Source organism: Carassius carassius, chromosome 17 (genome assembly GCF_963082965.1).
Source record: "Carassius carassius chromosome 17, fCarCar2.1, whole genome shotgun sequence".
Taxonomy (NCBI): Eukaryota; Metazoa; Chordata; class Actinopteri; order Cypriniformes; family Cyprinidae; genus Carassius; species Carassius carassius.
In genome coordinates, this window is record NC_081771.1 from 11692663 (window position 1) to 11717307 (window position 24645).

At 39.5% G+C, this 24645-nt stretch overlaps 1 protein-coding gene across 1 annotated transcript; it reads left to right on the forward strand.

Annotated features, from left to right (window-relative positions):
* The first annotated feature begins 22743 nt into the window (after positions 1-22743).
* her6 (hairy-related 6) lies at positions 22744-24285 on the forward strand. The gene is made up of 4 exons (XM_059570908.1): positions 22744-23109; positions 23246-23341; positions 23451-23538; positions 23735-24285. The coding sequence occupies exons 1-4, from the start codon at positions 23002-23004 to the stop codon at positions 24253-24255; spliced, it is 813 nt and encodes a 270-aa protein (XP_059426891.1). The 5' UTR covers positions 22744-23001; the 3' UTR covers positions 24256-24285.
* The last annotated feature ends 360 nt before the right edge of the window (positions 24286-24645 follow it).

A 24645-nucleotide genomic window follows, 5' to 3' on the forward strand; every position in this document is an offset into this window, starting at 1 on the left:
CAATCAATCAATAAAATACCACACATCACATATGTTTTATAAAATTTGCTTTTACAATCAAGACCATGTTGTGAGTAAAATATTTGATTTATTTTGTGAGACAAATAAAAAATATTCAAATTAATAAATTCCTTCAAATGCCACAAATTGTTTTATAAAAAGTCTGCTTTTATAGTAAAATAACAAACAAACAAAGTTCACATATGAGTAAATAAATAAAAGACAGATCGATCAATCGATTCTGCTGCTAATAAAAGATTTTCAAGCGAAGACAGATATACAGATAGCAAGTTAACAAACCAAAATCCTGTTGCTAAAAAAAGATTTAATTTGATCTTTCTTAGAACATAAATTACGTGAATACACTGTACTGTGTGCAACAAATAGCGATAAAGAAACACAGCTCTACTCCTTGGGCCCGGTTCATGTCCCCATCAAGACGACTGAGTAGGAGGGTGGGAGAGAAGAGAGGAGGTAGAGGGGAGGGTTGGGGGACGGGGGGTTATTGGCGTGAAAACGTTCTTCGGAAGTCATAGTTCCAGGCGACGCGCTTTTGGCAGCCCCCTCCATTTCCTGTGTGCGGCCGACATGGGGCAGGGCGGTCGCCGGGAGAGTGCCAGAGGAGAAAGTGAGGGAGGGAGAGAGCGAGAGCGAGGGAGGGAGGGATGAGAGGGGGAGAGTTCAGCAGAGAGCAGCACTTTCCCACAGTCTGGGGATTTGACACATGGCTCTCACACATTCCACAGCCTGTGGCCGATGGGGCCTGAGCCAGTGCTGAACGTCAGAAGCACAGCCTGGTGGAGGAGAAGAGAGGAAAGAGGGAAGGGGGGTGGCAAGGGTACGTGTGTGTGTGTGTTTGGAGGGGTGGTGTTCCGCCCTTGGCATTCGCACCGGTGTGGAGATACGGAAGGAGGGGTGTGTGTGTAACCCTAGTTGCGCTCTTAACCCTCTCTTGTCCAGGGCGAGTGTACAAGTGTGTGCAGGCGTGTCTAAGCATATTTTTAGACCTGCTGAAGTGGAGAGAGACTGTCTGGTGTGGAGGAGGGAAACTATGGCTGTCTTGTTTATCTGTACTGAGAGGAAGTGTGTTTAAAAATAGTAAATTACTTTCTAATGACACTCAGCAAAATGTCATGAACTCAGCATTAGACTGGACAAATGAAGACTACAGTACATACATAGTTATGTATCAAGTTGGATGTTTGCGTACAGTCTTCATCCATCTGTCAGAAATATGACAGAATTGGGACAGAATATTGATATTTCAATTATTTAATATCTGAGTCAATGACCTTCAGTGTAAGAGCACTTCCCCTAAGAAAATTGTTGCTGAACGAAATGCTGAACGAAGACAGAATACATCACATCATCTAGGTCTGTTCGTCCATACTTGTATCAGAAAAGAGTATTTTCTTTAGTCTGATTGACAGTGAACTTACATGTACTTGCATGTAAACAGAAAGTCTGCAATAGTCTGATCTAGTAGATTGCTTCTTTGAATGTGGCAGATGAAAAACTTGGGGTAGGTGAGAAATTTTCTTTAAAGTAATTAATAGATTTTTTCAGCAGAAATGCAATTGATTGTTTAAAAGTGAAAGTAAAAACAATGTTACAAACAATTTCTATTTCAAATGAATGTCTTTTTCAACTTTATATTCATCAAAGAATTCTGAAAAAAACAGCTATGGTTTCACATGAATATTTTACATTTAAAATATATTAGTAAATATATATTATAAAGTTATTTTAAATGGTACAACTATTTCATAATTTTACTGTTGTTACTGTATTTTTGAGTAAATTCACAGTTTCAGTGAGCATAAACGATTTCTTTCAAATACATTAAAAAACCTTAACAACCCAAACTTTTGAACAGTAGTGTAATTATAACATCAGATATTGAGATTGTACCATGTAATTTCTATCCAGACAAAAATGTTCATGTCTGACGAAAATGAGTCACACAACACCCACTTTTGACAACTGATCAGTGAGTACAACATCCTGTGCCGTTTCCCCCTCTCCATCTGTTAGCTTCATCTAGGATGAACATCAAGGAGGTCTTCACTCTATGACTGAGAAACAGGTGGCTGTCTGACGCTAACATTAAGAACACTTGCTCACTTTTTGACAGAATCTTCAATAAATCTACCCAAATGATGTGCTTTCTGTGACAAAGCGGTGAGCTGGAGCGGAATTGCTGATCTTGTCATGCCACTGTTGTGCTTTTTTTCAGTTTCTCCCAAGCAATCTTTGTACATAGCCTCTTCACTCCGCCTCTCTATGACCAGGCTTTGAAGTGGCAGCCAAGGCCACGTGGCCCTGCTTCTTCCTCCCCTGTGCCTCCTAAATAAATGTTCTGCATGGTGTGATTTTAAAGGAACGAGGATGTCACCCTCTTGGCAATTAGAATCTCAGCAAGGAAAAGCAGGGCTTGGGAAACCAAAAACTGTGTTCGCAAATGACAGACCACCCATTAGCTTTGATTTAAAACATGGGTTAGGAGACGGCAAGAGGGGAAAAAGAGAAACCCGAAAGAGACACCCAAGCAGGAAAGGAAAAAAAACAGTCGGGCGGGTGGCAGGGTGGGGGGTGTTGTCCATTAAAGGGGGCCAAATAATTTTTTACTTGAGTTCCCGTCTGCAATGAGGCTCAACTGAATCACAAATTGGCAATTAAGCGAGGCTCCTGAACTTTCCTTTTGCAATCCCCCCGCCCCCACCCTTCTCAGGGTCAAGATGAAAACATCTCCAGATGACCGGGCAAGCCTGGCCCTGGGAGAAAAACATAAAAGAGGACTGGAAATCAGCTTGGTGCTAATTCTGTGTGCCCCAAAACAGCAACAAAGGCAGGAAATAGAGGAAGGGGCTGTAGCCCTTTCTTACCTCTGACACAGTAACTTCTGGGATAATTAGGAGCCACTTTTGGAGTCAGACCTCCTGTCATCACGCTCTCCATTGCGACTTTGGCTTCTTTCTCCTTAAGGATCAAAGAGCTTAAGTGAGGAAACAAATCTTCAGCATTACAGTATTATTAGAGTAAAATGAGTATGAATTTACTAACCGTAAATCCCCAACTCGTCTAAGCACAAGGTAGATTACCCTGTGCCAGTCACAAGAAGTACTAGCTCTCCCTGCTTTTCTTCTCCTCTTTCTCCCAGGATGGCTCCGATTTTGAGGGTCTTTGATCTATGGGTGAGATGTTTTGCTCGTCGAAATGGGCGCCAGGCGATGCACCCCCTCCACACACTTACTCCCTCATCAACCCCATCCGTTCTGCTCTCCTGGTATGTGTGTGAACATGGTGGATTAGTGGCCCCTTGAGTTCTGCTAATGAAGGCTTCTGTTTGATCTGCAGGGCCCCAATTACCCTGCACAGGATCACCCATCAGAGCAGACCTTATAGTGACCCCACGTTTCTCAAACCAGCCTTATTTATTGTTGTTATTTGTTAGTCCATTAAATCATTCTACTATTTTTCCTACAGTGCTGTTTTGTTGTCTGAAAGAGACGGTTCACCCAAAAACTCGAAAAAAGACTTCTTACCCCATTGGCAGATATCTGTTTTTGTTTTAAACAGTCATATAATTTTGTCTTAAAACAAGACTTAATAATTTACAGGTGCTGATCATATAATTAGAATATCATTAAAAAGTTGATTTATTTCACTAATTCCATTCAAAAAGGGAAACTTGTATATTATATTCATTCATTACACACAGACTGATATATTTCAAATATTTATTTCTTTTAATTTTGATGAATATAACTGACAGCTGAGGAAGATCCCAAATTCAGTATATCAGAGAATTAGAATATTGTGAAAAGGTTCAATATTGAAGACACCTGGTGCCACACTCTAATCAGCTAATTAACTCAAAACACCTGCAAAAGCCTTTAAATGGTCTCTCAGTGCTGCTGACTTGACAGTTGTCCAAAAGACCATTGACACTTTGCACGAGGTGGGCGAGACACAAAAGGTCACTGCGAAAGAGGCTGGCTGTTCACAGAGCTCTGTTTCCAAGCACATTAATAGAGAGGCGAAGGGAAGGAAAATATGTGAAAAAAAGTGTACAAGCAATAGGGATAACCGCACCCTGGAGAGGATTGTGAAACAAAACCCATTCAAAAATGTGGGGGAGATTCACAAAGAGTGGACTGCAGCTGGAGTGAGTGCTTCAAGAACCACTACGCACAGACGTATGCAAGACATGGGTTTCAGCTGTCGCATTCCTTGTGTCAAGCCACTCCTGAACAACAGACAGTGTTAGAAGCGTCTTGCCTGGGCTAAGGACAAAAAGGACTGGACTGCTGCTGAGTGGTCCAAAGTTATGTTCTCTGATGAAAGTAAATTTTGCATTTCCTTTGGAAATCAGAGTCTGGAGGAAGAGAGAAGAGGCACACAATCCACGTTGCTTGAAGTCCAATGTAAAGTTTCCACAGTCAGTGATGGTTTGGGGTGCCATGTCATCTGCTGGTGTTGGTCCACTGTATTTTCTGAGATCCAAGGTCAACGCAACCGTATACCAGGAAGTTTTAGAGCACTTCATGCTTCCTGCTGTTGACCAACTTTATGGAGATGCAGAATTCATTTTCCAACAGGACTTGGCACCTGCACACAGTGCCAAAGCTACCAGTACCTGGTATAAGGACAATGGTATCCCTGTTCTTAATTGGCCAGCAAACTCGCCTGACCTTAACCCCATAGAAAATCTAAGGGTATTGTGAAGAGGAAGATGCGGTACGCCAGACCCAACAATGCAGAAGAGCTGAAGGCCACTATCAGAGCAACCTGGGCTCTCATAACACCTGAGCAGTGCCACAGACTGATCGACTCCATGACACGCCGCATTGCTGCAGTAATTCAGGCAAAAGGAGCCCCAACTAATTATTGAGTGCTGTCCATGCTCATACTTTTCATGTTCATACTTTTCAGTTGGCCAAGATTTCTAAAAATCCTTTCTTTGTATTGGTCTTAAGTAATATTCAAATTTTCTGAGATACTGAATTTGGGATTTTCCTTAGTTGTCAGTTATAAACATCAAAATTAAAATAAATAAACATTTGAAATATATCAGTCTAGAGCTGAAACGATTGCTCGAATAACTCGAGTAACTCGATTACAAAAAATGATTGAGGCAAATTCCTCTGCCTCGAAGCCTCTTTTAATTTATTTTAAATCTCACTTCAGGTTCTTTCGCAATTATTTTTTTAATGCGACACAACGCGTTTACGTCACCCACAAAGCGGAAGGAGACACAAGCGCTGCTTCTGAAGTCGCATACTGCAAGGAGCCAGCAGTGTTTTTATTTGAGGACACGGGCAAACGTAAAGAGAATGTCGTGGCTTGTGTCCATTGCAAGATAGAGTTGGCATACCACAACTGTGTTGGTTGTTCATATTTGTTACTGTGCGCTGTCAATACACTGTCATCTTGGCCAGGTCTCTCTTGGAAAAGAGGTTTTAAATCTCAATGAGATCCCCTGGTTAAATAAAGGTTAAATAAAAAAAAAAAAATCTTTCCTCTCACTAAAATAAAGACGTGAACACATGAACAACATCTCCAGAACTGCTCTGACAGCCACTTCATGAGCATTTGACCGTTTGATTTGAGTAAAACTAGGGTCACATCACATACACAGAACTTTAAAGGTACGTCAACCCGTCAAAATAAAAGTCCGGTTAAAGACTATTGTTCAGCAGAATGTACATAGCCTTTATTTAAAACCCCAACTGAATGGCACTTAAATGCACTTAATTCATCGGTCAACTTTATTGTCATTGTTCACAGTACAAGTACAGACAGAGAAACAATGGGTAGTAATAATTCAATGTTTATTTTTGATGTATGCATTGCATTCTATGCATTTAAAAAATAAAAATAGATTTTTTTCTAAAAAAGGAAACTTAGTTGTTCATTTTAAGAGACCCAGGAGTCTTATTTTCTCTTGCATAATTTATATTGCACTTTAATAAAGCAAAAAACATTTTATCCGATTACTCGATTAATCGATGGAATTTTTGGTAGAATACTCGATTACTAAAATATTCGATAGCTACAGCCCTATATCAGTCTGTGTGTAATGAATGAATATAATATACAAGTTTCACTTTTTGAATTGAATTAGTGAAATCAACTTTTTGATGATATTCTAATTATATGACCAGCACCTATATGTGACTTTGTATTTCAAGTATATGTGTTTTAAGAATATATATATATATATATATATATATATATATATATATGCAAAAAAAATTCTGCTGCACTTAAGGTTCCTAAGAGCATAGTGGCCTCCATAATCCTTAATTGGAAGATGTTTTGGACGACCAGAACCCTTCCTAGAGCTGGCCATCCGGCCAAACTGAGCTATCGGGGGAGAAGAGCCTTGGTGAGAGAGGTAAAGAAGATCCCAAAGATCACTGTGGCTGAGCTCCAGAGATGCAGTCGGGAAGTGGGAGAAAGTTGTAGAAAGTCAAACATCACTGCAGCCCTCCACCAGTCGGGGTTTTATGGATGAGTGCCCAGACGGAAACCTCTCCTCAGTGCAAGACACATGAAGGCCCCATGGAGTTTGCTAAAAAACACCTGAAGGATTCTCTGGTCTAATGAGACAAAGATAGAACTTTTTAATTCTAAGCTGTATGTGTGGAGAAAACCAGACACTGCTCATCACCTGTCCAATACAGTCCCAGCAGTGAAGCATGGTGGTGGCAGCATCATGCTGTGGGGGTGTTATCAGCTGCAGGGACAGGACGACTGGTTGCAGTCGAGGAAAAGATGAATGCGGCCAAGTACAGGGATGTCCTGGACGAAAACCTTCTCCAGAGTGCTCAGGACCTCAGACTGGGCCGAAGGTTCATAAATAACAAAGGAGTGGCTTCACAACAACTCTGTGACTGTTCTTGAATGGCCCAGCCAGAGCCCTGACTTAAACCCAACTGAGCATCTCTGGAGAGACCAGAAAATGGCTGTCCACCAACATTTACCATCCAACCTGACAGAACTGGAGAGGATCTGCAAGGAGGAATGGCAGAGGATCCCCAAATCCAGGTGTGAAAAACTTGTTGCATCTTTCCCAAAAAAATTCATGGCTGTATTAGATCAAAAGGGTGCTTCTACTAAATACTGAGAAAAAGGGTCTGTATAGGACCATGTGATATTTCTGTTTTTCTTATTTAATAAATGTGGAAAAATTGTCAACAAGTCTGTGTTTTTCTGTCAATATTGGGCGCTGTGTGTACATTAATGAGGAAAAAAATGAACTTAAATGATTTTAGCAAATGGCTGCAATTTAACAAAAAGTGAAAAATGTAAGGGGGTCTGAATACTTTCCATACCCAATGTATATGACTTTCTTTCTTATTTAGATTATTATTAATTTATTTGTTTGTTTGGACCCTAATGACTTTCATGTATGGACAAAAACAGTTGAAAACTCTTTCAAAATAATCTTATTTTTTGTTAGCTAGAAAAACAAAAGCCATATGAATTTGGAACAACATGAGGGTGAGTAAATAACTAAAAAAACTTTTGAGTGAACTATGCCTTAAATGCGTATACAAGCATACAGCTTCTATGTGGGCAGCTGTCTTCACAGGAAAGAATAGGTTATGTTGTTTTCACCAATCTGACCTCTGTCCAAACCTATGTAAATATTTAGTTAAAGGAAAGGAAATCTATTTTGACATCCCGGCAAGAATCAAGCGTGTGAATGCTCAAATTGTGTGTGCCCTGAATAAGTTTTCATATTCAATAATATGCAAGTGCTTGTATATGTGCCTGTCAGTCTGTGTGTTTTGGCCTGTGTGTATTTTCGCATGTAGGCGTGTGTGTGGGTGTGCAGTGTTTGCCATAAGGAGAAGGTACCTGGGAGAATAGCTTCTCAAACTTCCTTTGTATGAGTGAGCTCCTTGTCTGTGTGAAAAAGAGAGGGAGAAAGAGAGTGTGTAGCTCTGGGATAAGAGTATCTCTCTTGACCTCTGCCTCCTAATTCTGTTTTGGAGGAGTATTTAGACATTCACAAAGAAGACACCAGGGAAATGTTCACCAACACGCACATTTTATGGCTGCTTCTCAAAGAGATGCCTTAAAACATACTCAGTAGCCTTTACAAACTGCATAAATATGAATTACATAAATCAGACGAAATAGCTTTGTAAAATGTAGCAGTAACTGTGTTGCTCGTGTTTTGAAGAGGATGGTGAGGTAGCGTAACACAACACATAGCTTGATAGAAAGGGTGAAAATATATGAGTTGTGAGACTGTGGATGAGAAGAGATGGAAGAATACTATGGGCAGATGGATTGATTTCTCCCTCCGTCAAGTTTACACATCATACTATAATAACAGTGAATCCTTTAATATAGTTCTGTTCCAAAACCTACAGAGCTGCTTCCCTCCTTCACAGAGCACATATAAATATTTGTTAAATAACACTATACATTTACACTGAAATATTTTCTTCTGTTCTACTTTTTCTACTTGTATATTTCAGTACTTCAATTTTTCCTTACGTTGCACACCAAAATGTTTTTTTTTCTTCCCTTGTTTATAGTGAATCACAACATTACAAACTGTGATTTGAAGCAACATATATTTTGAGGGAATTAACAGTGGGCCTAAAGACTTGCGAATGATGTGAATGAATTAAAAACAATAAAAATCTCATTGATTTTAAGTTATTTGTTATAAGTACAGAAGCAATATATTTTAAGTTTATTGCAATAAAATATTCAGATGTATAAAAATGGTAAAAAAAAATCTGTCAAAATTTGCTGGCTGCATTTCTCTGATTGGATGGATATTTATGTTCTATCAATGAACTGTCTTGGAGCTCAAGGTAGGTCTGCCGTTAAAGATTAACTTATTACTAAAAATCAATATGCCTATGGAGAATTTTTTTTTCCTTCCAGACCAAAAACTGTTGCCCACTGTTACAGCAAACAATCTCTGTGACGAGTATTCAGATGCCAAGTATGTAGCAAGCAAGCTTTAAAAAGGTCCACAGTATCACAGGCAGGGGCAAGACTTTTTTTTTCAACCATGCTTGAAGTTCTGTGAAGAAAAAAAAAAGAAAAAAAAGAGAGAAGTCAAAGAGCATAAAAGAAAAGGAAACTAATTTGAATAGATCAGGAAAGGAAGTCGGATGAGAAGTCCACAAATGGCAACAAACAGAACAACACAGTCAAAAGAACTATTCAAAGATAAACAGTGAATGAAAAATGCTTGGACTTGCTAACCAAAGTGACTCACACTGAGAAGGGGGAAACAGAGGGTAAGTGAACGGGAAATGAGAGATGACATACTCGTCCCTCTTCTCAAGGGCCCTACAACAGCTAGGCAGTGTATGTGTGTGTGTGTGTGTGTCCAGGCCCTGGGGGGCCCTCTCTACATGCCAGCGGGAGCCTGTTTGCCTCTAAAAGCATGCACGTCACTCCCTGGAGAGGCCCCAGCAGTTTGTTGTGTGATCTTATCTGGCGCGTGCCTGGGCCGCCCTTTCCCACACTCTGCACGCTGCGCTGTCAAGCATGGGGTGGGGGAGGAGGGGAGAAAGAGGCAAAAAGGCCCCGTACTGTCAACATTACATGGACTTGACAGCCGTGACATAAACCCCACACCCACACCTTTTCAATCATCAGCACACTTTCTACAGCATCTCTGTTGCAGGACTCTTCTCCACAATGTGCATCTCCTGGTCTCCACAGGAGAAGCACCCCTTCCATCAATCTGTTCGTTCCCCCCTTTCCATTCCTTCTTTACAGAAAGCTGCTTTTCACCTCCTTGTGCTTTTCAATTCAATTCCATATTTTATAGGATTAGGTCCCGCCGGTGCCGCTGCCATCACAGGGGAGTATGGAAACATTTCTGACATATTTGAGAGATCAAACGGTCTAACTTAAGAGGGTTTATAGTATTGTGGAATACTGATGTGCCACTGCAGAAGAACCAGATTGCTACAGTATATTGAACACAACAGAGATCCCAGAGACCTCAAACTCCTCCAAAAAGATAATTTCATCCATATTTGACTGTATGAATAGGTGCATATATAATTTGTTCACATTGCCATAGCCAGCCTTGCATTAGTCTTGCGTAGCCAGACCTTCAGACTGAAGGTCTGGAATTCATGACAGTTTTCTTTGGACAAGGCCCACCCATGAGGCCAATTGACCGACACGTCAAACAACCAATCACAGTTAGTTTTGTTCAGTGGCTCATTTTGGGGCATGCAAATGTAGCCACAATAACAAACCGGTGTGTAAAACTCTATGAAGTATTTTAAAGATTACATGCCATCAAACTTTTGAAAAACAAATACTTTTGAAAACCCAGCATTTAGTTGATCCTGATAAGCTTTCGTCATCACAGTTGTAAACACTATGGCTTTTTTCTTTCGTGAGGGTGTTTGGCGGCACGTCATCTTTGGCGGAATGTTAAAGAACGTGACACACACATCTCCCGGAAATCCTGTATAATTCAACCAATCTGATGACGACTTTGACACAGCTGAAGTGTTTCCACTTTTGTGTTCCATATGCATCAGACGTTTAGCCAACGGTCTGTGGGCGTGACGTCTGAGGCTGAGACTAGCCTTGCATGGTAACTTTAGGAACTGAGAATTCAACTACACTGTAAGGAGTCTGGAGTGAGGGGAGGAAGATGAGTGTGGGAACATGACAGGTTGTCTGGTAGAGAGTGCCGAGGGCTACAGCAGAGTCAAGGTGAATACAGGGAGAACTGACGAGACTCTGGGTCAAGATCTCTCTGCCCTTCTGTCTCCTCCAGGGGCTATGGTTGCCTCCACAGCTGGGGAGGATCGATACTCTCCTTGTTCTCCTTTCACTGTTAAACCCAGTTACAAAATGAGAAAGAAATAAGGATAGAAAGAAAAGTGAGAAGAAAGGGACGATGGAAGATCAGACAAAAGAATGTAAGGAAGGAAAGAAGGAAGGGGGAAGGAGGGAGGGACTGATTGGCAAACAAGAGAGAAAGAAAGAAAGAAAGAAAGAAAGAAATATAGATGAAGAAAATCAATAAAGAAGGGAGAAAGGAAGCAATGGACAGGCAGATAGAAGAGCAAAGAAACATACAATAGAAAGAAGAAGAAGAAGAAGAAAGGAAGGATGGAATATCATGAAAGAAAGGAAGTAGGACGTTAGAAAGAAATGATAGAAGCAACTGATGTGTAACCAGAAAAAGAAAGAAAGAAAGAAAGAAAGAAAGAATAACAAAGGAGAGGAGGAAGAAAAGAAAAATAAACAAAAAACAAAGAAACAGATTTAAAGAAAATAGGATAAAAGACTGTTAGAAAGAAAGAAAGAAAGAAAGAAAGAAAGAAAGAAAGAAAGAAAGAAAGAAAGAAAGAAAGAAAGAAAGATGGGAAGGACAGACTGGATGTATAAACAAATATAGGAATCAACAATGAGTGAACGAATGAACACATGATCGATGAATGAATGAATGAACAAATAAACATAGATTGTAGAAACAAAGAAAAGGAAGGAACACATAAACAGAGTATAGAAACAAATTAACGAACTAAAGAGTGAAAAAAAGGAAAAAACATTCCTGTACGAACATCACAGATGTTACAGGCACTTACACTAGCAACTTGAAGTTAATTTAACCACATCACCCCCCACACACAACACATACTGTACACACATGCTTATAGTACTACCCACACAGATTGTTGCACGATGCTCAGCTATGCCCCTCATTTCTCCCTCCCTCTCTTACACACAAGCTCCTGCTTGTCTGCGTGGGGGGCCCTGCAGGCTGTCTGGAGCCCAGCACAGAACAGGATGCAGAGAGCACCATGGAATGGAGCTTTTGCTCATGGCTAATCTCTGCTCTGATCTGACTTGCTGCTGAAGAACACTCTTTTCCTTCTACACACCATTCTTCTGCTTACTCTCTATACTTACTTTTCATTTGTTTTATAGTCTCCTACTCTCTCCCAGACATGATCTGATCCTTTCAGTAACCCTCAAAGGCATATTGCACACTCCTGTAAATACACGGACAGCAAACACTGACACACTGCATGAATTTGACGTTTTGAAAGAGCTGACAATGTGATGTAAATAGAAACACCCTGTAAAAGACTCTAAGCAATTCACTTTGCACGTCTAATCAGGATCATTTGCCGAACATGCTTCCTTAATTACGTAAAGCGAATGTCGAGTTTGATAGAAGTGAATGTTTATTGAAAGAAGTCTCTTTGCTCACTGAGGGTGCATGTATTTGATCAAAGGAGTAAACACATTGCTATTATGAAATGTTACAATTTAAAATGATTGATTTATATTTAAATCTTATAATAATAAGTTTAAAATTAAATGTATTTCTGTAATGGCAAAGCAGATTTTTTGGCAGCCATTACTCCAGTCTTCAGTGTCACACAATCCTTAAGTGATTTGGTGCTTAAAGCATTCCTTCTTATTATTAATATTGAACAGAGTTTTGCTGTTTAATATTTTTGTGGAAAATCTGACACATTTTTTTTTCAGAATTCTATGATGAATAGAAAGTTTTAAAAAGCAGCACCTTTAGTATAGCATTTTATCATTTTATAAATTATTTCACTACAGCTTTTGATCAATTTAATATGCCCTTGCTGAAAATAAGTATTAATTTCTTTCAAAAAATATCTGATATATTAGGAAGAAAGGGAGGAAGCAAGAAATGAACATGGCTGCTAGCAATGCAAAGGTTGTGTGTTTGATTCCCAGGGAATATATAAAAGTGATAAATAAATCAATCAATCAATCAATAAAAAACCCTCAATGTTTATCTATTACTCTCTACATTATCACTCAAATCAGAAAGGAGAATCATCATCCTTTCTGTCACAACTTCTTACATCAAGACTGCCCATGGCTGCTCATAATCCACTCACTGGAACATTCATTAGAAACCAGAGCTTTGTGCCCTGGGGGCCAACCATGGCTTTCCCAGGACAATTAAAGTTACTTAGGAGGAGAGAGGAAAAAAGGGGGTTTGCCGAGGAATAAAATGAAGGAAGGAAAGAAAAAGAGAGCAATGGATGCAGGGAAGGAAGATTTAAGAGATCCTTCACAATCTGGCCAGAGACAGTCAGACTGGATTGGACCAGGATTACCCCTTTTCCTAAAGGGTATAATTGGCCAATCTGTGGGAAAAAAATAACTTCAGTTGCACATTTACTTCTCTCTATAATTTATGCAAAGCTCTTGCAATGCCGTCTTTTTAATAAACGACTGAGTAATTAAATGTCCAGTTGGCTCTTTGCTTCCTGCAAAGTATGAAATAGACGCAGGACACTCAACATCATGTGGAGCACAACTTCTTGTTTTCCCAAAAATAAAACATTCACCCAGCGTGAGGAAGAGGGGATTCTGGCCGATAGCAAGCTGTAGGGAAAGGCTGTAGGGATATATGTATGACTGGAAGGGGGATCTGTGATGGTCTTTGAAATAGGGAACACCTCCTTATCTACGGAAGAACCCAATTTGACAGATGTTGTCACCCAGACTGATCTGTAAGAGATGCACTTTAATCTAGTTATATCTTGCTTTAGGACGTGGGATAAGAAGGCAGAGGTTACTACTAACAGCATACTGAACCTCTGACCTCATGCTGACCTTATAAGCCTTAGATGAATTTTAATATATTTCCTTTTGCAGTAACGGCAAATGACGGACAGCTGAGAGCTCTGTGCTCTGTATGTAAATGTACTGTATGCGAGATATGAAGTATATGAAGTATAACCTTGCAATTCTTGCAAAAAAAAATGTCATAGATAAAAAGTCACAATATTTTATTTACACAAAACTATACAATTATGAGATTTAAACTCAGAATTCTGAGGAAAAAAAGTATCTTCTATTTTAAAATAAGGCTGAATTGTGAGTTATGTCGCAATTGCCTCTTTAAAAAAAAAAAAAAAAAAATACATTCTGAGAATTCTGAGGAAAAAAGTCAGAATTGTGAGATATAAATAGCAAAAAGTCAGAATATTTTGTATAGATTTTAAAAAGTCTGATTTGTGAGATAAATCATTGCAATTACCTTATTTTTTTATTTTGTGCTGAAAATCCATACATTAGTGGTCTAAAGGAGAAGCATAAACAGAAAACGCAAAAAAGGAAATGCAAGGTTGCCTGAGGCAAAATCTGTACAACAAACAATTATATTTATACAAAGAAGAAGGGAGAGACAGGGAATGTGATGCACGGAACACCGGTAGTGTGCTTGTTTAAACAAAAAGCACAACAAAAAAAGGTTTAGAGTGACAGGTATCTTACCTTAAGGGATGCATTCCATTCGTGACATAGATTATGCAACATAAACTAAAAACAGGCCAGTGATGGAGAAAGAAATCGAACTCTTTAGCGAACATGCCTTTTATTTGATATAAAACTGATACCAATAATTTGTTTGGGGACCTAAATTGTACATTTCTGGTCAGAATGAATAGAGCATAACTAATGATAATCTGTATGCTTGCAAGTCAAATCGTTTTAGGCTTAAACCCTCTTATGGGTGAAACTACAATTGAAACCAATTATAAGCTCCCAGGCATCAGTCTTGTACCAGCAATGGGACTGTAAGTTCTGAGGGTGAAAGTTGATGCTTCGGCGGGGCTAAGTTAACCACTTTGTCCAGGGGGAGACAATGGACCCTGAATGGGTGGAGTGAGACTAAGAGGCCAGATTCAGTGTTAATACGGCCAGAGGGAAAAGGGAATGCGATTGGGAGGTGCAAGGTGAAACCTGGGGAGAATGTGCCAGCGATGAGGTCATGTGTGTGTGAGTGTTTCTGTGTGAGATGCAATGAATAGCCTTGGCTACAATGAGCAACAGGCCAGGAACTCAAAGGCGGCATATGATGTCATGGGAACCTGTGAGTGGCTACTGGATAGAGAGAGAGCAGTGAGATGTTTCAAAAGACTTTGTGTTTATGGCAGTGCATCAACATGGATCAAAGTTGAATCATTTTCAGCACCTGCTTAAAAATAATAAATCTACTATTTTACAATCTTTTTTTTTTTTTGTAATTGTGAAATGATAAGGTGGAAAAATGGTTTTGATTAGAATGAATCATTCAGACGATATTGCCAAGTTTAACTGATTTATTGAAAAAAACTGATTCACTAACTATTTTTTCACAAATAAAGTTGTTGAATTGAATTTATTTATATATATATATATATATATATATATATATATATATATATATATATATATTTTTTTTTTTTTACTGAGATGAACATTTAGATATTTTGAAATTTCTGAATTGGCAACATCATGATATAAACAATCCTCTTATATTCTCATTCAAATAAGTCTCAGTCTCCAACTAACTTTTGAAGTATATTTAATAAAAATGCTTTGGGACTTTAAAAAGAAATGGAAAATCTTAAAAGAAATGAAAATATGTAAACCTGCGGTGACAAGAATGGGGCCGAGAAAGAGACGCTGAGTCGATTCCAGTTCCTCAGATCTTTCAGACAGTGGCACTTGACCTTCTCCAGTACTAAAGGAATATGACAGCCGTGAAGCTGGGGGAAAAAAGCGGAGAGAGACAAAAGCCACACAAAGTGCAGCATGGCACCAAATAGTTAGTTTGCAATCAACGTCAGTCATCCCTCCTGTAGAGACAGTTTGATTTCTACTTTTCAAATGAGGCGTTTATTTCAAGGCCTGATAATAGGGCGGCGAAATTGAAATAGGCAGCTCGACAATCTACAGATAATAGAGCACTGCACAGGAGATCATGTGAATGGTGCTTTTTTACCCCCTTTTTTGTCCAAGACTTGATAGAGAGAGAAAGAGAGCAAGAGAGGCAGCATTTTGTGTGAGAGTCTGTGTTTGTGGTTGAGAGAGTGAAAGAGAGAGGTTACAAAAAGAGAAGTTAAAAAAAATGAGTCCAAAAAAAGGTAAAATTAGACAAAAAGTGTAGAAATGTTAGAAATGGGGGTAGAAGTGCACTGGGTGGGCATGCTTGGAGGGGGTTAGAGCTCTTTAATGTTCCTGGCAGCGACCCAACGGAGGTCTCAAGGTTATCCTGGCTTTGCAAACTCCCACGGGAAAGGTGGTGGAGTGAGGGGAGGTGGCTGGGCTGGATGGAGGTGGAGGGAATGGGTGGGGGGACAAAACTATAATCTTCTGCTGGAGCAAAGCTCATGAACCAGGGGGCTGTTATCTAGGGACCTGGCCTTGCTTGAGGTGGAGGTGCAACCGTGACCCTTACACATTTTCAACATCTGCTCCGATTCAAGAAGGCCAAGTAGAAGTCAGATATGGGAATAACAAATTTATAAAGATTGAATCAATGCAGGACACTAAAATTGCATTCAGTACTTTTGTTCTTAAAGTAAAAGGAAAATTACACTGGTGGTACACTGTGCAAACAAAGACATTGAGAATTAACTTAAAAAAAATCAGTGTTTAGTTAATGTGCATTTTGTGCTCATTTAAAAGCCATATCCACACTTAAAATTAATTTTCTAAAAGTGTCAAATTTTACTTAATTAATTTAATTTAAAGGTTTACATTTGAGATACTAGCAGCAACCTCCATTTATTACTTAAAGTGCAAAATGCAGTGTTCAGTGCATTTCAAAAGTCAAACGTTTCAGTCACACATGACCTTCCTCTCAGTGGCAGTGGAATCTTCTTGAATCGTTTCATTTTTATATACGTTTTTGGTCACACTTTATTTTTAAATGTGTTTATAGGAACTAATAACCAGCCAGTATGTTAATAAGAGCATTGCTAATAACTAAGCAACAAGAAATAGTCAGAATTGGTCCTTATACAAAAGTATTACAGCGGTTTCTCCCATGGCAAATTTTTGGACAAGGAATGAAAAGTGTGAGTATTGAGTTTTACTCACCTGGAAGAATTTAATTGTAACTTGCAATCATATCACTTAAGCAAGGTCCTCATATATATATATATATATATATATATATATATATATATATATATATATATATATATATATATATATATATATATATATATATTCATATTTACAAATGGAAAATTTCATCAAATGAACATTTGTCAAAATATTGACAAATACATTTCATGTTATAGGCCTATAGAAAAGTGAACAAATCATTACAAAAATAATAGAGCAGCAGGACACAACTGAGAATATGTAAATTGAGAGGTGAAGGTAAAGGTAAGTTCAATGATTCCTGCTGTTTATTTACTCTCTCCCACTGCCTGTTAAAGATAATTATGCAAGAGAACTAAAGTGGGCCTTTGCTTTCAACAGTTTATCTATTGTAAACAATAGGACTCCCTGAAGAGGAAACTGGACAGTTTATTCACCTTTAATTCAAATGCAGCAAGATCAAGATCCTTTACGTAAACAAAAACCCATTGCTTGGCCATTGTGTGTAAAATATTTCTTTATCTTCAGGGTTCGGTAGATACCATCAACAGTGAAACACAGCTATCAGTAATCAGCTATCTTAAACTTGAAAAGAATGTTTTCGGTGTTTGCATTCTGAGAAAGTCTCATTTGAATGACTAAATTAAGTTAAACGACATGCACACCAAATGTTACTTGATGCATTAATGTACAATCAAGAGCTCCATGCATTTATTTGAGCTAGGAGGTGTATTGTCTCTGTTGGAAGGCTTGTCATTAGCAATAGCGCCCCTAGGCTTGTTAATTCACTCACCACCCAAACCAGTTGAGCCTGGCAGCCAGATACTCATGCTCACGTAGTGAGTGACCCATGACCCAGTCTCTACTGCCTCCTCCACACAGCCCCTGGTACGCCGCTCCATGGGAGACAGAACTTGGCTAAGCTTTACTAAAGATCCCCCCTAAGGCACACGCTTCTCCCCTGCCACAGAAGAAGCAGCAACAGGAGCCGAAGTGAGCCCGGAAAGGCTTGAATCACCACTGCGCTAGGCATCTGTTTGAAAAGCTCCCCAGCCCTGGCTAAGTACAACAGAGCGCTAATGACTGCGAGGCTGGTGGTGACCCCGGGTGATCTGTGTGTATGTGCATGAAGGTGTGTTTTGGTCTCTGGGAATTTACATGTAGGTGTGTGCATGTGTGCGTATGCATGTGCGTGAAGAGTACTGTGAAATGAATCAACGCTTTATCACGCCCCTGCCTCTGATCCCCTCAGGCCCTGGAGGCTGTGCTGTTCGGAGCCTTGCTGCTGTGTGTAAGTATGTGGCGCCTATGTTCCAGCACTCGCTCTGGCTGCTGCGTCTGCTCCGTGGGAAGACTGCTGGAGGGTCTCCAAAGCAACTCGCACTCCCCTCTCTCATCTCTCCCACCTCTTATTTCGCTTCCTTTCTCCCTGTCTCTCTGTACTTGAAGGGTCTTGGTGCTGGAAGAAACTTCAGCACCCTCTCACATTTTTTACTTTAGCAAGTGGTTGTCTTCTTATATCTTGGTTACAGGCTATATTAATCATTCTCGATGAACAGAATACACAGAAATACACAAGTGACTATACAAATGCACTGTGCAACAAACTAGTTCTTAAACGATGGAGGCAACTTTTTTCATGGCTTTTTTGGTTTAATTAATTTACTTGATAATAATACTGAACTCATTTTGTTATTCCAAACCTGTATTACTTATTTCTTCTGTTGAACACAAAAGAAGATATTGTGAAAAAAGTTTCAGTTATTATTTATTTATACAGGGAAAGTCAATGAGGTCCACTGTCATTTTCACGGGCAAAAACAATCTTCAAAATACCTTCTTTTGTGTTACGTAGAAGAAAGAAAGTAATAGAGACCTTAGCCAGTGTAGCACCATATTTCACTTTTAACAAACAAGGTTGTGAGGCATATGAGTACAGTGGATTCAATAGATTGTACTGTTATTTAAAAACATACTGAATGTTTAGCTGACAAAGCATCTTTCTGGAAAACAAAAAACATAAACTGTCAGTAGACACAAACTCCATAAAACTGTTTTGGAAGTTTTTAGTTGTGAAAATGACATGATCTAGGACCTTTATACAGTGTGTGCCATTGAAAAGATTGTAACTCAATCTTCTATAGCCTTGTTTTCATCCGTGTCAATTCAATATGGCATCTGGTCTATAGGTTTAGAATGACAATCGAGTGAGTAAAAAATTACAGAATGAACCCATTCTACGATCCTTTTTAAGCTGTAGCATCCTAAAAAGATTTCCCTTCAGTTACATTTAAATTCTACACCATTATATCGGTAATTATATCGGTAATTATTATATCGGTATAACGGTAAATACATAGAGGCCAAAGTGCTTGTTGGTTTCAACTACTGAAAACATCACATACACAAAACTACAGGTTACTGAACATGACAACAAACAAACCAACAACTATGCAAAGAAAAACGGGCAAATATTCAAATGCAACCAATTCATGCTGCAGTGCTGAATGTTGAGACTGAATGTTGTGATTTCTCAGAACTTGGAAATTCTAAGTAAATTAAACAACTACATTTTTACAGTTTTTTTTTTTTAGCATTGTCTATCTTATCTAAGAATAGTTTTCCACAGATAAAGACTCTAGTATAAAATTCATTTTGTTTACACATATGGATATCTGCCAATGCCATATTCTGCATTTCAGTAAGCTGTCAAATGTGACTGACAGCTCCTTGAATGAGGCTGACACCCTGACACCCTCACTGCTGGCTGCTTAAACCCCTTCAAGAGATCCCTATGAGCCATCAACAGCAACTTTCCTTTGGCAGCTGGCATTCATCAGTGGCTTACACATTAACTTTACACAGGCTCTGTAATTGCAGCTCAGCTTGTTTGGGAGCATGCTATCTCACACTTTCTCACGTACTTTAGTCTTGATTACATTATTGCTGTGTGTGGACAGCCATGGTTGAGAGACCTTGATAAAGATATGATTCTGACAGAGAGAGAGAAGAGGGGGTGGAAAGGGGCTGAAGAGGGAAGTGTGTGAGTGTGTGTGTACGTGAGTGAGCAAGATCGAGAGATAGAGAAAGAGAAGCAGTGACAAAGACTTTGCTAAGACATGAAAGTATTGTTTTAACTATACTTATGTCAATAAAAGTGCCAATAAAACAGAGTGATACAAAATAATATGGACTTTTTACACAGCCATAATTAACTTAATTGCAGAGATGTATGCTTTTCTTCATTACTGCAATTCAGTATGTCAGTGATTCATACACACTGTAACAATGAGCCTATTTTTTTTCATATAGACACAATAACGACGATCTCACAAAAGGTAACACTACAGAAAAACACACACAGGACTGGCAACGTCCAGGTGCTCGGGGGGGGGGGGGGGGGACAACGCAACCTGCCCGTAATTCAATGCAGCCTCTAGATCCCTTGTGCAACACGAGCATGAGAAAGTTACTCATGCGGAGACTTTCTGAAATATACCAGTCTTTGTCTACTTGACATCAATACATTTGTTTTGCAATTCCTTTACAAGTGTGAGAAAGAGCAATGAATCTGTTTCGCAGTGTAAACAAATGCAACATTGAGTACTTGGAGTGGTTATCATTTATTAAAAATGTGTAGAGCTGGAAAAAAAGATATTTTTTGTATTTTTTATTGTAACACATTTGGTCTAAAACTCAGTGTTTTGTGTCTCAAACGTCAATATAATATTCCCATATTTACCTGCTTCAAACTGAACAGTAGAAATCTACTATACATAACCCTAAACTATATAAGTGTGAAGCACAAAGAGTGCTGTCTGTTCCAATCTACCCCTACTTCTGGGGTGGGTTGTAACAGTAGGTGGGGTGGGTTATAGCACTAATTTACTTGTTCAAAATGATTGTTATGCCATCCCTCCATCACCTCCCCCATTACATAAGCATTCTTATTCAAAAGTATATGCAAATAGGAAACATTTTAATTATTAACAGCTACTAAAATAGAAGCCATAGTCAGCCATGATATTTCTACCAGTTTTTAATATGCAGATGAAATGCCTATTTAAATGCCTATAACATTAAACAAGAAAATATTCTCTTTCAGTCTCCAAATTTAAGAGTCATTAACATTAATTGGTTAAACTGATTGAACTCCAACAGCTGTCTCTCTTACCAAAAAAAAGGTGCAATACAATGTTCATTACTGTAAAGCAGAAGTGAAAATCGTAATGATCCAACTGAATTTGTTTTGTGGATATGATTGCAATAATATGTATATTATTTATTTATTACCATAGTAATTTACTAATATCAACATCTATAAAAAAATTTATAGCAGTAACTGAGTAGATGCGCTTAGAAACACATATAAAAATGCAGATCGTTCAGCAGCATGACATGATATACCACACTCATGAACTACAGGCGAACCACCGGCGCTCTGTCCCGCAGACGCGCGCAAAGCCGGCAGCAGCAGCGCCTTCCCCCGCCGCTTGCGCGCCACGTGTCGCGGGGTCTGCAGCAGCTGGAGACTCTCACCCCTGTAAATGTGCATATCAGAAGGCTGCCAACCCACACCACACACTCCAAGCACAGTCTTTACTCCTAGTGGATTATGATAGACCACTAACTGACAAGTCTGTTAGTTTATGATAGATGGCAACTCATGCAATGTGTTGAAACTGTACGTTCAACAGTTTCTATTTCCACCAAGAGCAAAATGTACTTGCTTTGCTATTTGCGTTTTCATAGCATACATAAAGAAGTGACGAAGTACAGACAGAAAAGCATGAATGAATTCAGTGTTTTGTGGCGTTTGTTTGCTAACTCATCCGAGTATCATAAAACCATGACCTAAATTAGAGTCGCTTCTGTCAAGGACGCGTACAGTGCGCGCTTTCGATCTGAAATATCTTCACACTGGCTCGCATTCCGATAAGCCCGATCGAGCTCTCAGTGGGCGTGGTTTTCCCAGGCTTTTAGAACAGCAGCTGCTATTTACCTTCCCTCTAATGTAAACCACCACCGCCACCCCTAGCCCGCCAGCCAAACCTCAACCACCGAGGTAATAAAACATCCTGGCACGTGCTCCACATTCACAATAGCGCTCGTGAGCCGACAGATGTCAAAATGCCAACAGCAGCGACGCGCTTAAAGAAATAGCTACACTGCTGCCTTGTTAAATGAACTAAAAAGTAAAATGTTTAAAACACCAAAATGGAAAGCCTACATTTAATTGCTTTTTAAAGTTAAATCAAAACTTTAGGCTGCAGTGATAATTATAGAAATATTTAAACCACTTTAAATTGAGTTATAATGAAAAGTTTAACTGATTTCCTAAAGTGTAACTTGACAGAGGAAGTAAAACAGTCTTATTATTTTTATTTTTTCCCCAGATTTCTAAAACTAAGACCACTTAAAATGTTACGCTGTAACACATTCCGGTCTTAACAGCAGGCAGTTTTTCGGTAGTAGCAAAAGGCAAACTCACATGCATTTCCATTACTATTGCAATAGGCTTGTAAACTTTTCACGTCTTAAACATTCTATAATGAGCAGGGTATGTATATTTGTATATCCGTACTTAGTTTCAATGGATCTATATGGGTATTGAATTATGATTACAAAGTTTGCTGTGTCTTCGCGGAGACTGGCTCTTAAGTGTTAATATGTAAACTGAATGATTGAAGGCAGTCCCGATTGTGCCATAAACCCGGCCGCGCGCCATTGGACACCCGCTCAAACGCTAAACAACCAATGGAGGGGCGCCGACCACGAGCCATCCTCCCCTCTGGCCGCGTGTCCCTCACGCTGATTGGTAGAAAGTTACTGTGGGAAAGAAAGTTTGGGAAGTTTCACACGAGCCGTTCGCGTGCAGTCGGAGATATAAATAAGACCAACACGACGCTGAGACAGACAGTTGCTACGACCGCTGGCAAACGGTGAAATCAGAGACTGTGACATCATTGCCGCACCAGTTGAACTCGGGACACTTCGTGCGGATATCCATTCATATCTGGAACTGTATCTGCCTACAGCGTTCAGTCTAGTACAAGACACAGGAAGATTTCTTTTTAAACAGATCTCAAAGGATACTTCCCAGAGAAGATGCCTGCCGATATCATGGAAAAAAACTCATCTTCTCCGGTTGCCGCGACTCCGGCGAGCATGAACACTACACCTGACAAACCCAAAACTGCTTCTGAGCACAGAAAGGTTTGTATTGATTCTGAACTGTAGCATATTTATTTCCAAACAGCGCGCATATGCGCTCTACGATGCATTGAGAAATACTTCCCGAAGTAGTTAGACGCTTTGACTTGTATATTTACTTTTTTCTTTTGCATTTTAGTCTTCTAAACCTATTATGGAGAAAAGAAGAAGAGCGCGAATCAACGAAAGCTTGGGTCAGCTGAAAACGCTAATCTTGGATGCTCTGAAAAAAGATGTAAGTAACCTACTGGATGTTTGATTGATTCTTACAAAATCTGGATAGAATACTGATGAACCTCATCACATAGCCGCCTATATCTAAATCAACCCCTATTTTCACACAGAGCTCCAGACATTCTAAACTTGAGAAAGCGGACATCCTGGAGATGACCGTGAAACATCTTAGAAATATGCAGCGGGTGCAAATGACCGGTAAGTCGCCAGTCTAATGAACAACCAGAAAATAACTAGTTTTATGAGAACTTCCATGCAGGAACTCGGCTTTCTGCAGTTGATTTAAATGCTGTGAGATATTTATTTCCTCTATTGAATTCAACTAGATTGAAAGCAGTTTTAGAAATGACTCGAAACTGATCTGACCGATGGTCTTACCTCATTCTCCCATCAGCTGCCCTGAACACGGATCCCACCGTTCTTGGGAAATACAGAGCTGGATTCAGTGAATGCATGAACGAGGTGACCCGGTTCCTGTCCACCTGTGAAGGGGTTAACACCGAGGTCAGGACCCGGCTGCTGGGTCACTTAGCCAGCTGCATGACACAGATCAACGCCATGAATTATCCAACACAGCACCAGATACCTGCCGGGCCTCCTCACCCATCCTTCAGTCAGCCAATGGTTCAGATCCCCAGCGCGAATCAGCAAGCCAACGTTGTGCCTCTTAGCGGAGTCCCCTGCAAAAGCGGATCTTCCTCCAACTTGACTTCTGACGCAACAAAAGTATACGGAGGCTTCCAGCTTGTGCCGGCAACAGACGGACAGTTCGCCTTTTTGATTCCTAACGCTGCCTTTGCTCCAAACGGTCCCGTTATTCCAGTGTATGCCAACAATTCCAGCACACCTGTTCCGGTGGCCGTGTCTCCGGGAGCACCGTCCGTCACGTCAGATTCCGTTTGGCGGCCTTGGTAGACTATAAAGAAAGAAAGAAAAAAAGAAAAACTCTTAAAGACTCTTAAAAGACAAATGACACTTGTTTTCTTTGTTCAGCGTTACTTTTTTGTTTTTGTATGAAAATGTGTTTTAAGAGATGATGCACTATATTTGTATAGATCAAAAGTGAGAAAAGTTCATATTGAAATAAGTTTTGTATTGTTGAATTCCGTTGAATGCATTTTTTATATTTTCGGTATCTTTTCCACGTTGTGATGCCAAAGATATGTTGAATGCGCTTTCAAGTTTCTTCTTTTTGGAAGATAAATAAATTACATAAAAAATGAAACGTTTTGCCTCCGTGTTTAGTTTTATTCTACGTTTTCACAGTTTGTGAGCCTTTTAATATTCTTACCTTAAAACAAACAA